This window comes from Diospyros lotus, chromosome 5 (genome assembly GCF_014633365.1).
Source record: "Diospyros lotus cultivar Yz01 chromosome 5, ASM1463336v1, whole genome shotgun sequence".
NCBI classification, from domain to species: Eukaryota; Viridiplantae; Streptophyta; class Magnoliopsida; order Ericales; family Ebenaceae; genus Diospyros; species Diospyros lotus.
The window spans coordinates 30,726,795-30,743,315 of NC_068342.1; the positions used below are offsets into that span (position 1 = coordinate 30,726,795).

Sequence of the window (16,521 nt, forward strand, 5' to 3'; positions counted from 1 at the left end):
TTCCAAGGAAATAATGAAACCCACATGCCTTAAACAATGAAGACTAATGTGCTGGCTGTCCTTCTGAATGTGGACAATCATCTTCAGCTCATGTAAATATTGCTAATCTGCAGGTCTTGCCACCCTCTTGTACTACAGTCATGTGGATATCATTAAATTTAAAATGTATATATCAAAGAATCTATGTATATGATGGTATAATTAATGAAGCACGGAATCAAGTTGAGCTTCAAGAGCAACAGATCTAGATCTGTTACTACGGTGGCAACAACGTGAAGCCGACATAACATTGAAATTCAAGCTACTTGTGTCCTCATCGATGCTCATTAATAGCAATGAGAAAAGCAGAAAAATAAATGGTGCTGACATTTTGTTTCTAAGGCAGGCAGCAGAGTTCAATACCACTAGTGTATGGCAATTTTTATAAACCCACAAGTTAATATGTGATCAGTTTGTGAAAAAAATGGGGAGACATAGTGTGAACATCTCCCCGCGCATACAGATCAAAATCATGATCACATAATGGTTGGAGAAGAAAATATTCCTTGTCTCCTTTCCACCTGCTGCTATATATATTGAGTCTATGCTGAGGCAAGGAGCACAAACCCACAAGTTTGACAATAAGCCTTAAACAATTATTAAACTTAGAAAGAGTAAATGGCTTCCTCTCCTTTGAGACTAAGATCCCATCGCCATGCTCGTTCTGTTAGCTTACCCTCCAGATCTCACCCACTCATCCCTCAAGTTGATGAGCATTTGTGCAGAATAAAGGCTTCTGAAGCTGCCTCTTCATCAATAGAGGAGAGACTAAGTATCCTCCAAGATATGTACAGTTGTTTGGATGATTTGCTTCTGTTGCCCAACACACAAGAAGCTTTGGCCAAACGATGCCATGAGAAATGGGTTGAGGAGGTTCTGGACGGATACCTGAGCCTGTTGGATGTTTGTGCCACTGCTAAAGACGTCTCCTCACAGTCAAAGCAAGGTGTGCAGGACCTTCTCTCAATCATTCGCAGGAGAAGGGATCCAAATGAATTGGGAGTATACTTAACCTCCAGAAAGAAGGTAAAGAAGCTGATTCAAAAGTCTCTGATGGGTTTGAAGAATATCAAGAGGAGGCATACCATCCTAGCTTCAGATAAAGGCAATGAGATTTGTACCATGTTAAATGATGTTGAGGCAGCTACTTATGCCGTGATGGAGTCTCTGTTGTCCTACGTTGTAGGGGCAAAGGCGCAATCAAGATTTTCTTTGGTTTCCAAACTTTTGCATAGCAAAACTGTAGATGTTCAAGATGATGAAACAAGAACAAATGAGTTTGAGAAAGTTGACAACACATTGGCCTTGCTTAATGGTCACAAGACTAGCAGATCTGGTGGTGCTATGTCCCTTGACATGCTGCAAAATGAATTGCAAATGATGGACATGAGAATTCAAGACCTTGAAGAAGGACTAGAGTGCTTGTTCAGGAGTTTAATCAAAACTAGAGTCTCCTTCCTCAACATTCTCAACCACTAGCCAACAAAATCATTATACAATTTTCTGGACAGAAGCCTCCTAATAGGAGAGGTATACTTGTACATTAGAGACAATACAGTATCCATCAATCATTTGAAATTAAATCAATATAGTTCGGAGAACTGTTGATGCAAATTTGCTTCTTTTCGTTCACAATTTTTGTTTTTCCAATTAATTTGCAAATGAAATGAATAATTCCAACGGACTTCAACAGTTTGAGGTTTGCAATAGGTTTCAAATTATATTAGATCTAGTAATGGAGTAAACGTAAGACATCTTGTTGATACACAGGATCCACCGGTCCATTTTCTTTTCTTTTTTTTTTTTCTTGCAAATTTGAAGAGTTATTGTTGCCATTCAGTAGAAAAATTACATGCAACACCCCTCCTAAGTTATCAAGATTCTAATTGCTCAACCACGCAGGAAATTATTGGCATGTGGGAAGAAAATTTATAAGATGCACATGGAAATTTTGAACTTCAGAAGTTGTAGTTAATACATGTTTGGTGGCTGTCTCTGTGCTTGGGGGACAATAAGATTGTTTGAATAGGCTTAAATTATTTTCCTGCATTATTCACATTCTACAATAACATGTACAAATTTGTAGAAGCTCAAGACACGTGCTCTCGCTGACACTGAAATGTGGATGGGCTGCTCAACCTGATATTTGCGAGGTTAAAACCCCACTACAAATGAACAAGCTTGATGTAGATGAACGACCAAATCATCACCTTGGTAGGCAATGCCAAGGATATAGTTACACTCCAATTCTTAAGAATCCACCACAAGGAAAAAGATCAAACAAGAAAAATCTTTTTCTAAAGAAAACTTATTATTTCATTCAAATTGATGATAAAACTATTACATAGCATCTCTATTTATAGAAGAGAATCCTAAACTAAAAAGAACAATAAATCTAATAGGAATAGGAATTCAATTCCAAATAAGAATAAGAATCCAAAATCAAAGGGAAATAAGAATCCTAAATCAAAAAGGAAAATAAAATATATTTCTTAAACAATTAGGAATCCTAAATAGTATCAAGCTCCCCTAGTTGGAGAAGACTCATCCTCAAGTCTTTGCTCGTCTTCATCTCCATGGTACGGTGATAAATTAGCAACATTGAATGTAGTAAACACACCATAGTCTCCTGAAAGCTCAACTTTGTAGACATTCTCATCAATTCGGTTGGTCACCTTGAACAGTCCATCAACTTGAGAACTAAGCCTTTTGAAAGGACCTAAAGGAAATCTTTCTTTCCTTAGATGAATCCATTCCAAATCTCCTTCCTTGAATGTAGCAAGCTTGCGAAACTTATTTGCTTGCTTTTGATAATTCTTATTTTGAATCAAAATTTGTTCTCTAACTTGCTCATGTAGTTTCTTGATACCTTTAGCCCCCCCTCGTTAGCATATTCACTAAATTGTTGCTTAGTGGATTTTGGTGCAAGTTTAATAGCAATGATTGGATTTGATACATAGATAATCTCAAAAGGACTTCAACTAGTAGTTTGACTTGGAGATCAATTGTAGACAAACTCTACTTAAGTCAGTAACAAATCCCATTGGAAAATATTTTTCCAATAAAGCTTCTCAATAGATTTCCCAAACTTCTATAAACAACTTCAGTTTGACTATCAGTTTGCGAATATGCTGCCAAACTAAACTTTAATGGCTGAATAGACTGTTGTTTATTGAACTTCAGGTCAATTTTCAATTTTATTCAGTTTTGACCTTTGCTTCAATTTGGTTATCGAACTTTAACTTTTGTTTCAATTTTATCCTCAACCTACTATGTGTGTGCCTAGCATACGTGGAGCTGAGGTGGCATGCTCAGTAAAACAAGCCCATCATCTTCAACTTTAGGCCACTAGGGTTTTACATCCTAAATAACTATCGTCGCCTTCCTTCATCGCTGGCCTCCTCATTCTCCGTTTATCGCCGCAAGCCACCTCTCTCTTCTCTCATTGCCAATCACTTGAGGCCTCAGCCCTCTCTTGTCACACCAGCCATGGAAGTGACTAGAGGTTATCAGCCATGGCGTTAATGGTCATTATAATGTCGAGATTCCATCCATGGCTGAGAAGACTTGCCTCAATCAATCGGCCAAAATGATGACTCACGTTGGCGAGCCATCGGTTAAAAGAAGATAAAAAGCCATCGACTAAAAGAGGACACGAATCATCAATCATGGTAGTCACATCGACTCTCAATTTTTGAGAACATTCAATCGTCGATGATGGAGGAAGCAAGGCATAGGCCAATCGATCGATGGCGACAAACCCATGGGTCTTGACATGGCTATTTTTTCCCTACGACCTCTGGATTTCCCCCATTTTCTTCTTTTTTTGATCAACTACCTCTGTTGCCACCGTTAATGGAAGCAAACTTATAGCTAGAGCTACTGCAATGAAAAGTAAAGAAGAATGAGGTGGTCAACGACGATAAAGGAAAAAATAGTGTTGAAGGCAGAAACCCCGTGTGATTTAGGGAAGAAGATTGGTTTTGACCCATTAAGTGTAGGGTCGACCCACTAGGTCGGATTTGGATCAAAGTTAAACCTAACCCATTACTTGGATTTCAAAATATGCAAGGCAAAATAACATTGTTTTGCCTTGTGCATTGCAACAATATCAACACAAAATGACGTTATTTTGCTATTGTGTCTATTATTGGACACATTAGTATGCCACATCAACCACCACGTAAGTTGGGGCACACGCTTGGCCGATTGATAATAAAATTGAAACAAAAGTTAAAGTGCGATAACTAAATTGAAGCAAAGGACAAAACTAGATAAAATTAAAAATTGACCTTAAGTTCAAGATACAACAATCTATTCGGCCAAACTTTAATTGCGTCCCCATTTTTCTCCATAATATTCTCTTAAAATGACGCATGAGCTTCACATCACATCCAAAATAAGTCTTTGGAATTCCATGTAGATGCACAATCTCTGGAAAGTACAAATCGATATCTAGAGTAGCATCAAATGATAGGTTTGAAATGCTATGGCACGCACCCAAGAGGGGGTCAATTGGGTAATTTAAAAACTTGATAGAACTTAAAATCTTTTTGATACAAACTGAGGTTTTAGTGATTTAGAACATAAAATATATAAAATGACAAATGTAAAGTTTAAAGAAAGTAAAGCAAGAAAGATAAATATGTGAACCAAGTGAGGAATAAAGAAATGCTTGAAAAGATAAATAGATCAAAGAACACAAGTACAAGAGAACACAAAGATTTATAGTGGTTTGGCTTAACCAAGCCTAGTCCACTACCTTAGTTCCTCACTAAGGATTTTAAACCAATTCACTAAAACCTCATACATGAACCCAAATAGGTGCTCTAGTCTAAGACTAGGAAATTACAAACCTCCTACACTTAAGGTAGGCCCTCTAGCACACTTGCTAGGAAATCAACCTCTTACTTACAAAAGTAGGCCCTCTAGCTACACAAGTTAGAAAATACAAGAGATGAATAATAAAGAGAGGATCTAAGAGATAAATCTCTTAGTTACAAGATCTCTCAAAATACAAACAAGGCTTAAATGAATTGATACAAATTAAAATCAAAGTCTTGAAGAAAGAAAAATGAAACACAATCAATATAAATACAAATGAGTATAAGATGTAAGCTCAAATCATTTCATTTCCATCGATTAGCCTTTTTAAGTTCATCCATGACTTGTATTTATAAGCATTCCAAGAGTCTTACCCAAAATTAGCCCTTTTTTGACCGTTGGAGTTTGAAAAACTAGCCGTTATGGCTTTCTGCGAAAAGAGTTTAACAAAAGAAAATAGTTAGTCGACAGATTCATAAACAATTTAAGACTTAGTCGACGGAAGAAAAGATTTAGTCAATAGATTCATATAACAATTTAAGACTTAGTCGACAGAAGAAAAGAGTTAGTTGACAAATTCATATAACAATTTAAGACTTAGTCGACAGAGCCAAACCTTTTGTCAATAGAGTTAAGCAATAAAACAATACTTAGTTGATAGAACAAAGAAGTTAGTCGACAGAAACAATTTATATATTCTGTTAGTTGATAGATGGCTATACTTAGTCGATAGATGCAAACTAAATTTGAATACTTTGTTGACCGACTATAAGAAACAATTAATTTTAGATTTGAAATAAGTTTTAATCAATTAACAACATAATATTCCAAATGCCATTAAAAAATTTATCACATGATATTTTGGCATTGGATTTAATTTTCATTTAATAAATTTGATCAAAGAGAAACATAACATTTCAAATGACATCAAGAGATCCATCACAAGATTTTTTGACATTGGAATGCATGATGAAGTTGATTTTAATTTTGATGCTTAATAGATCATATAAAAATAATTGGAGCACCAAGATAATAAACATCAATAAACTAATTTCATCATCAAAATGAAATTGATTTTTATATCATTAAAATTATTTCAAAGACAAAATATTAATCTATCAAGAACATAAAGATGGTTCTTTTGCCTTCGAAAAAATCTTGCTTTATTTTGACCAATGGTTCAAAACTAATATTTGAAAAATCATTTAGGAAATTCTTTTAAATCTTAATACCTTTTTTTGCAAATCTCTATACATGAAATTCATTTGATTTTCATTTTCACAAAGGTATTTGAAATTGATTTTTGTTTGAAAACTTGAAAACCATATATTTCACTTAAGATATAAATCATTTGTTTTCATCATCAAAACCAACACAAAATTAAAATATCACATCCTATTAGATGGAACAAAATGAGCCATCTTTGAAAATCGATCAACAACTGCCATAACAAAATCTTTATTCCTTTAAGTTCAAGGTAGGCCAATAAAAAAATCCATGGCAGCATCCTCCCATCGAGGTTTGGGAACTAACGCTAGTGTATAAAGACCTATATTTTGTCTATGTGTTTTTACATTGTGATAAGTCTTGCACCTCTTAATATGACAATCCACATTTCTTACCATTTGAAGCCAATAGAAGTTTTCTTGCACAAATGCTAAGGTCTTGTCTCATCCAAAGTGTCCAACGAGGCCACCATCGTGACACTAAATTAATATTGTTGGACCATTCGGGCCCAATCTCGACCCTATCCTTAGGCCCAATCTTGGCCCTCTCATTGGGCCCAATCTTAGCCCTCTCCTTAGGTCCAATCTTGGCCTTCTCCTTAGGCCCAATCTTGGTCTTCCCTCTGGACCCAGCTTCGGCCCAGCGCCAGCCTGCCACGACATTATTGCAACCCCGACTAGGTATTCATGTGACCACCTCAGATCCTATCCTCATTAATGGAAAATCTCATCCATATTAATAAGGGTCCCGTTGCCACCATCCTACCACTTGGGAACGTTCACCAGCGCAATGCACGACACATGCATGCAGAGGTCAGAACATACCTTGGCTCTATGAAGAGCTCGCTAATATAGGAGGAGGAGACATCCTTCTGCATGCATGTGTCGTGCATTTGTAGGTGATAGGACTGACCTACTGATACACTGCCTTCTCCTTAGTCTCTTACTCATTCGACCATCGGAGTGCTTGTAGGTGCCAGCCGCCCCCTAGATGGATCCGTCATAGGAGCCTGTACCCTGCCGTTGTGACCTATCTCTGATCGTCTTCTTTTGGTCAGGAAGGAACATTTGACACCTACCGTTGGGCCCAGTAAAACTTACCTGCCTCATAACTTTATGAGAGCCTTCCAAACCAACCTTTCTGTTACCACACCACAGTACAAATTGGAAAAACCTATGCTCAAAGATCGAGAGACACCCGCCACCACCTAACTATCCACATCTATACCCACATCAACCCAACCCTAGTTGATCAGATAACCGAAGTCATTGGCACCATCTCCGAGGGTTTTGTCAATGGAGCGCCAAACTTGGCACAAGAGTAATGCTCTCACATAGTCATGTCAATAGATGATACTAAGAAGAAACCAAGATAAATAGCCTGGCACCTTGCGATCTGCTTCATAAACAAAGACTTCGAGGAGGTTCGTCGGCACCTCGACGATCCCATGGTAGTCTTGGTAGTCATCGTAGGATTTTTAGTTAAAAAGGTCCTAGTAGACAAAGGCATCTCGGCTGACCTATTATACCTACCAACCCTAAGAATGATAGGTATCCTCGAAAGAAAGCTAGGACTATTTCATGGAAACTTGATCGGCTTCTTAGGAGAGCAGGTAGGCGTCAGGGATTACATCGACCTGTTGACCTCGCTCGGGGCAACTCCGCTAGTTAAGACCACCATTATCCGGTACCTGGTTATGAATTGTTGGGCACCATACAATGCACTCCTCGACCGACCATCCCTTAACTCTTTGGGCGTAATAGTATCCACCCCCCAACTGACCATAAAATTCTTGATATCAAACACCAAGGTCGTGGTCATCCACGTCGACTAAAAGGAGGCTTGGCAGTGTTACCATGATAGCCTCAAAACTTGAAGCCCCAAGCCTAGCAAGGGCGAAAAGAGAAGTGAAGCCTCTAATAGCAACCAAGCAACAGGCATCGACAACTAGGGCCCGCAACACTATGTGCATATGGTCGAGCTAGATCCACGAAGCAAACTCTTGGATAGGCGTCCTCAACCCACAGAGGAGCTCCACCTTGTAAGCTTTGGCCCTCGCCCCGAACAGATCATTTACATTGGCTCTACGCTACAAAATGAGCTAAGAGAAAGACTTATAGCCTACTCCAACAGAACGCTGACCTTTCGCTTGGACCCCCGCTGACATGCTTGGGATAGACCCGCTTGTCATATACCATAGGTTGGCGCTAGATCTAGAGGCCAGACCCGTTGCCTAGAGAAAAAGAAGACTGGGAGAAGAAAGACGACATGCAACCGCCTGAGCAATAACCAAACTCTTGAAGGCTGGATTCATCAGGGAGGTTCCATACACCACGTGGCTCACCACCATAGTCATGGTAAAAAAATCCTCAGGAAAGTGGAGAATGTGTGTCGACTTCACTAACCTAAACAAAGCGTGCCCAAAGGATTTATACCTGCTGCACAACATTGATCGGCTTATAGATATGGCCTCTGGGTACAGGTACCTAAGTTTTATGGATGCTTACTCCTATTATAATCAAATCCGGATGCACCTCAAAGAAGAAGAAAAAATAGCATTTATCATAGAAAATGCCAACTTCTGTTATCGGGTCATGCCATTCGAGTTAAAAAATGTAGGCACAACATATCAACAACTAATGAACAAAGTATTAGCCAAATAGATTGGGTGGAACATCGAAGTTTATGTGGATTACATGGTGGAAAAAACTTTAGAAAAATAGGTCCACTACTTAGACCTAACTGAGATCTTCGCGCAGCTCCAGCAGCATAACATGAGCCTTAATCCTGATAAGTGCGCCTTTGGGGTAAAAGTCGAAAAGTTCCTATGATTCATGTTAACCAGCCGAGGAATTGAAACCAACCCTGACAAATGCGAAGCCATCCTCGCAATGCGTAGCCCTACCAACCGAAAGGAGGTCCAGCTGCTAATAGGCCGAGTAACGGCTTTATCCCGTTTCCTCCCAAAATTGGCCGACCGAGAGAATCCATTCTTCCAATGCCTATAAAAGTTAGTCGAGTTCCATTGGACAAAAGAGTGTGAAACCACCTTTCAGGAGCTAAAAGCCTTCCTAGCAACCCCTCCATCCTTTCAAGACCAGAACTTAGAGAGGAATTTTCACTCTACCTCTTTGTCACCACTAATGCCCTTAGCGTAGTACTAGTCAGGGAGGAAGGCAAAATGCAACAGCTGGTATACTTCATCAACAAAACCTTTTAAGGAGCCGAATTATGCTACCAGAAGATCGAGAAGCTAATGTTAGCACTGGTGACAGTAGCTCGAAAGCTCAGACCATATTTTCAAAACTATCAGATCACAGTCTATATTGATCAACCGATCCGACAAATACTCCAGAAGTCAAAGCTCTCAGGAAGAATGATCGCATGGTCAGTCAAGCTCTCTGAGTTCGACATATAATACCAGCCATGCAAGCACATAAAGTCCCAAGTACTCTCAAATTTCTATGCTGAACTTTCTCTCTCAGATCAAAACCCGGAGCTTAACCCTTGGATATTGTTCGTTGATGGAGCCTCGAACATAAAAAGAAGCCGGGCCGGGATCATCCTAGAAGGACCTAAAGGGCTGATACTCGAACAATCACTTCGGTTTAACTTCAGTATAACCAACAACCAAGCAGAATATGAGGCCCTTATAGCTAGGTTAAGCATGGAAAAAGAAATTCAGCACCCCAGTTAATCACTAAAAGTGACTCCCAACTGGTAACCAACCAGGTTAAGGGAAAATTCTAGACAAAAAAGCCACAAGGTTAGAACCCTGTCTGAATCCTTCAACTATTTCCAAATTGAATATATCCCCAGAGAGCAAAATGCACGAACATATCTACTCTCAAAACTTGCTAGCACTAAGAAACTCGAAAACTACCAGTCGGTCATTCAGGAAGCCCTAGACTTACCCACCGTCGATCTTCAGGGAGCCCCTATCATCCTATTCCTACAAAAGGGGACATTCCCTGCTAACGCTGAATAAGCCAAGAGGCTTAAAAGAATGGCCTGCTACTTTACCCTACTCAAGGACCAATTGTATTGAAGAGGTTACTCCATGCTACTTCTCAAATGTGTCGACCTCAACCTGTCCACCTACATTATGACCGAGATACATGAAAGGGTATGCGGAGGTCACCTTGCTGGATGATCCCGGGTAGTAAAGGTACTGAGAGTCGGATACTACTGGATGACAATGAGAAATGGTTGTTTGGCTTATGTAAAGCGTTGTGACAAGTGCTAGAGGTTCACAAACGAGCATCATTCCCCGTCAGAAGAGCTCCACAACCTTAGTAGCCCTTAGTCGCTTTACAAATAGGGGATAGACATCCTCGGGCCCTTTCTGACCATAGCAGGACAACTTAAGTTTATGGTAGTAGCAATCGACTACTTCATGAAATGCATTGACGCCAAGCCCCTGGCTACAATCACTGCCGAAAGAATCCAAAAATTCATTTGGAATAACATCGTTTGCCGATACAGCCTCCCTGGGGTGTTATGCTCGGACAACGGCATTCAATCTAGCAACGACAATCTCTAGAGCTTCTGGGAAGATCTCAGTATCCATCAGGTCTTTACCTCAGTTAAGCATCCCCAGACCAAAGCCCAAGTTGAAGCCGCCAACAAGGTCATATTCGCAGGGCTAAAGAAGTGACTCGACGGCACAAAAGGAGCCTGGCCAAACGAACTCCCCATGGTACTGTGGTCATACCATACCATCGCTCAGACCTCAACCAGGGAAATGCCTTTTCAACTCATTTACGGGTTAGAAGCTATGATCTCAATAGAAATTGAGGAACCCAGCCCTAAGCGACAGTTCTTTTCGGGAAAACACCAACAATGAAGAACAGGGAGCTGACCTTGACCTTGTCTAGGAAATTCGAGACTAGGCCCAAATTCATGAACAGGCCGCCGAACAAAAAGAAGCTCGAAAATACAACAAATGAGTTCGTCCTAGACGATTTCAGGAAGAAGACTTGGTCCTAAGGAAGATTGAAGGCCCAAGAAAACAACCCTTACAAGGAAAACTTGGTGCCAACTAGGAGGGCCGTTACCGAGTTATTAATAATCTCAACGCAGGAGCCTACCACTTGGCCTAACTCTAAGGAAGACCCTTGACCAGATCATGGAACATAGCCAGCCTGTGAAAGTATTATAGCTGAGCGGCTATTTTCTTATATCATTCAGATAAATATACTTGGTTCTATTACTTGTCAAATCCTCATACGAGTCTAGACCCAACGTTTCTTCTCTTATCGCAGGCCTGGAGTTACCTCGGCCTATCTCCAACAAAGATTTGTAACAAACAAGTCTTAGAGAACCTTGAGTTACCTCGGTCAGCTTCCTTTGGCCTGGAGTTATCTCAGCCTATATCCAACAAAGCTTTGTAACAAACAAGCCCCAGCAAACCTCGAGTTACCTCAATCTGCTGCCTTTGGCCTCGAGTTACCTCGTCCTATCTCTAATAAAGCTTTGTAACAAACAAGCCTTGGTAAACCTTGAGTTACCTCGGTCTGCTACCTTTGGCCTCGAGTTACCTTGGCTTAACTCTAATAAAGCTTTGTAACAAACAAACCCCGACGGAGCTTGATTTACCTCGGTCTACTGCCTTTGGCCTCGAGTTACCTCAGCCTATCTCCAACAAAGCTTTGTAACAAACAAGCCCCGATGGACCTCGAGTTACCTCGGCCTATCTCCAACAAAGCTTTGTAATAAATAAGCCTCACGAGTTTCCTTGATCCGCCCCGCGAGTCACTTCAATATTTCCCTTTTTATTATTTACAAACAACACAAAGCCTATCCAAATAAAATCCAATCAGATACTCATAACGATTAAGAGGTCAAGCATTGCAGCAAACAAAAGCAAAGAGAAAGTGCAAGGTAATCATACTTAGAAAATTTTCATTTCATTACTCCATTCCATTACGAAACATCTCCACAATACAAGATCTTTTATTGCACTTGTGGTGGTCCACTTACAATAAAATATAACCAAAGCTAGCTCAATATTTTACCTTAATCAAGTCTTAACACAACAAGACCAAAGCAGCTAATCAAGCCTTAGCATAGCAAGGCCGACCCAATTGTCGAACGCCCATCCTCCATAGAGCCCTTAGCAGCTTCCTAGCACGAACCTCCAGAAAAATGACGCTGACATCATGATCGGCATTTGAGTTGATAACCCTGGGAAAAATCGACTAGAGGCCTCCTCGGCCGTACTCAAGCTAAATGACACCCCCGCAAGCCACACCTTAGTGAGGCAGACCCAAGCAAGCAAAGGCATGAGCAAGAACTCCACAGTGAGGTCTAAGAAATGCCATAACACCAGCGTGATATTAGCGGACCCAACAGAACCCAAAACTCCAGGGAAGGTAGGAAGGCAAAAGCGATAGAGGGAGAAAATGACAAAGGGAGAACCCCTCAAGTGTAATACCCGGTATTACATGGTATTGAAAATAAATAATTTTAATTATTTTGGATAGGACCTCGAGTGGTCAGGGAAGCCCAAGAGTCGGTTTCAAGTAATTAATTATTAAGGATTGCCGAATTGGCGGCTGGGAGTGCTTCGGGACTTGGATGTCCAGGGAAGAAGGCAAGATATTGATGAGCGTCTCTAGGTGAAGATAAGGGCGTGGGAACCAGTCCGATCGGGAATAATTTTCGGATTAAATTCTGTATAAGCCCGAATAGGTGTTAGTACCGAATGGCTGCAAGGGACCTCCGGGAAGCTGAGGGGACCCTAGGGGTGGTCCGATTTTGAGAATAAGGTAACCCTTAAGCGTTTTCGGATCGAATAAAGGTCCCGGGTAGGTGCAGGGACGAAATTGGCTTTATCGAGTAAAGTCGATTATTAATCCTTGAAGAAATCAAGTCTTGGTGTGGTTTAAGGATAATTAATTAAAGTTTGAAAGGTCCAAATGCAATAAATAAAACCCCCCCAAGTGTGATTAAAAAATTCTTAAGTGGAATTAATATGTTTATTGGGGGTTAATGTGTAAATATATATAAGTGTATGTATAGGCGTGGGCATCAAGTTTGCTATAGTGCCCATTCTCTCAAATTGAAATGAAAATGCAGAAACAGAGGAGAAGGCTCGGGAGGAAGGCCGAGAGATCTCAAGGGAGTTGCGAGAGAGATAGAAAGGAGATCGAGAGAGAGTAAGGTTGAGAGAGAGAGCTCTTGGCCGAGTGAAGCAAAGAGAGAGAGAAGAGATGAGGGAGAGGCGTCGATAGAGGCAGCATTAGAGGCCGCGACAGCGGCCAGTTGCAGTGAAGGCTGCCATAGCCGAGCGTTGCAGAGGAAGGGAAGCAGCGAGGGAGGGCGGACGAAGCTGGATCGGCTGAAGGCGGTGGTCTCGGCAGCTTCAAGAAGCTCCAATGTCGGCATTGGAAGCTTTAGCTACCGGCTATGGCTGCTGGTTGCAGCGCTTGTAGAGGCGTCGACTGGAGGCGTGAGCGGCTCGCGGTGGTGGCAACGATGCTTGGGCGACGATGCGGCAGCTGGCGGCGACTGTTGGAGGCAAAGTTCGCTGCCAGAAATGGCCGTGCGTAGTGGCGGCTTTGTGCGTTAGGGCCGATGATGGCAGAAGGCTCGGGAGATCGCGGTGGTGGCTGCGGTGGAGGCCGCCCTATGCGGCTGAGCTGGGGTCTTTGATGGCATCGTGAGCAGCGGCATTGGCCGCGGGTGGCTGCTGGAGAGGCCAGCCATGGTGGTGGGCAGCGCGTAGATGCTGTGCGCGCGCGGGAAGGAGGTCGAGCAAGAAGACGATGAATAGTGGGGGAGGAAGGAAAATAGAAAATGAAAAAGAAAATGAAAAGAAAAAAAAATAGAAAATAAGAAAATCTGGAAAAATAGGAGAAAATCCTGAAAAATTCCAGAAAATTGGGGAAAAGTCCTGGAAATTATTTTGAGGCTTGTAGAGCATACCGGAAGCTCGAGAATGGGATTTCGGGCATGAGATGGCAGCTCGGGAAGCAACATCGGCGTGGGCGTTTGGCTGATTTTTCCTTCCAAATTGAATGAGGTAATTAATTAATTCTTTTGAATTAATTGAAGTAAATTAATTTAATTATTTTCATTATGTGAGATAATGAATTAGGTAGTATTAGTTGGATTAAACCCTGTGTTGGGGTTATTTGAAATTTGTTAATGAATGATTTTGGTGATGTGCGGCGTAGTTGAGGGCATTGGTTTAATGTCGGAGGTTAATGGAGTTGGGATTTTGTGTGTGGTTGCATCTAGGTTCGACCGGGGAGACAGTGATCCTAGAAGAGCTTGAGATTCAAGTTGGAATTCGTGCCGAGGTAGAGATGAAGCTTCAAGCCAGGTAAGGGACGACCCCATGTGGAGGTGGCCTTGCAAGTTGGTAAATATGTTTGATAATGTTTTTATGTTGCATTGACATGTAGTGGTTATATCTTGTGTGATGCAAGCTCTAGTGGACCTGTGGCCATATGGAGGACTAGTGTGGTGGGGGCTGATAGGTTGATGCCTCAAACCTTAGTGGGTTGTGAGGATGAGTGGAACTAGCCTCATTTGCATGCATTGGCATACATAAACATGATTATATTCATATTTACATGCATTGCACCCTTACTGAGTCTTTATAACTCATGAGGTTTTACCTCATGTGTAGATGATGCAGTTCGGATGCAAGCAAGGATGGCGCCGGGAGGCTGTTGTGGCAGCTAGCTGTGTTGCCCGAGTTGTATATTTTTATTATCTCTTATATGTAACCATGTGGTGTTATGTATGTATACCTTGGGAGTAAATGTATGTGTTGATGAGAGTTAAATGTATCTAATTGTTGTAATCATCAATGTGTTAGATAATAGTGAGTCTGCGTGATTTACATGTGGCACGAGTCGTTGAAGCCAAGTTCGGACTGAGTAAAGACCAACGAGGTATGTTCTCATAAATTCCCAATACTCAGCGAAGTGGTTCTGCTAGCCTTGTGCCTGGGTCATCTCTAGCTTGTTATGGGGCGAGCTGAAGAAAGGTGAAGCTCACTTGGGTTTCGGGTCTCGGTCCGCTGAGTTTTTCTTGTTTGAGTTGAGACCGATTCCTGAGTGGAGCGAAGGGAAGGACAAAACCTAGTTCCCACCTAGGGCGTTTCCTGTTGAAACATAGTCCAACCCTTCAGTTGTGGTTCGTTGGGTGAGTAATCCAATCGATTATTTACCGGTGGCGCCCGTAAGTGGGAGCAGGTCGTTACATCAAGGCTAAGGAGTAAATTGACCCCTGTATCGCGACCACCGGGAACTACTAACCTGCATATCGTGAGCACCCGGAACCACAAATCACGGCTAACTCCATTCATAAGTGCATCGCCTGAATTGACCACGTCGTCGCCAGAGATAGTACCATGGACTGACAAAACCTCGACTTGACTGGACATCACCAACCATCAGACCCCAAGATATCTAGCTAAAAGAAGGATGCTCAGGCATAGAGTAAAGGGTATGTAGAACGAAGCAGAAACAACCCATTTTTTTATAGACATAATAAGGAATACCGAGCGTCATCCACCTCGCCTATGATAACGCCACTTACTTCAACATTAATGCCCTGCATTCACCGATGAAAGAGCCACCATCGAAATAGAGCCTCGTACCCAAGCAGTCAATGCCCCATCCTAGGGAACCTATGCACCTCTTGAGGAAACCCCTATTTCTCCGTTGAAAATGCCCCCTGGGAAGGTGGTGTGTTCTACACCACTGAGCGTTATTTCGCCCTTACAGCCACGGGCCCCCGAATTTGTGTCACACATGTTCTTGTATACGGTGCCCAAACAGCTGCAATTGGGGCATCCTAAAGAAAATCAGGGATAGGACGGAGCAACCCTACATGCTGCTAACCTGTAGGTACCGATCAACCTCGGCGTCCTAATCCTGGACCTATAGTGATAATGAAGAAAAACAAGGTAAAAGGAAAGAGGGGTAAGTCGAGCCATATTCAAAAATATCTCGTTTATTTAAATAAAGTCAGGGTCACAATATCGGCCAGTTACATAGAATGAAAGTAAATGAAGTAAGAGTTGTCCTAAGGACTAACGATGGGCTGATCCGATTGAGTGGAATCAAGAACCCCACCTTGTTGCTCAACACCTCCCTTTGCCTGATCGGCCACCCCCTAAACCTCCTCTAAAGCTTCACCCTCATTGACAGAATCGGCCGAGCCTAGATCCGCAAGCTAACCACCCACTACCTCCTTGGAAGGGTTGCACCTGGTAAAATCTACTCTCGGGTAGAATAGCGAGGCTTGAGCCAATGTTGTGCTAAAACCCCCAAGGTATTGCAGAAGGGCCTCCTTGCTTGCACAAGCCTCTAAGCGGGTAACTTCCTAGCAAGAGGTGTTTTGTTCCACCTCTAACTCCTTGACCCTCTCGCCCAGTTCAGCTAATTCCTGTCGAGCCTCGTCCCTCTGACC

General features: G+C 41.8%; 1 protein-coding gene across 1 annotated transcript; it reads left to right on the plus strand.

The window, feature by feature from the left end:
* The first annotated feature begins 657 nt into the window (after positions 1-657).
* On the plus strand, positions 658-1,518 carry LOC127802193 (uncharacterized). Its single transcript, XM_052337899.1, has one exon. The coding sequence runs from the start codon at positions 658-660 to the stop codon at positions 1,516-1,518; it is 861 nt and encodes a 286-aa protein (XP_052193859.1).
* Positions 1,519-16,521: the final 15,003 nt, after the last annotated feature.

Bases quoted from the DNA above. Each gene is read 5' to 3' on its own strand.
- LOC127802193 (XM_052337899.1), top strand. From the start codon at position 658: ATGGCTTCCTCTCCTTTGAGACTAAGATCCCATCGCCATGCTCGTTCT.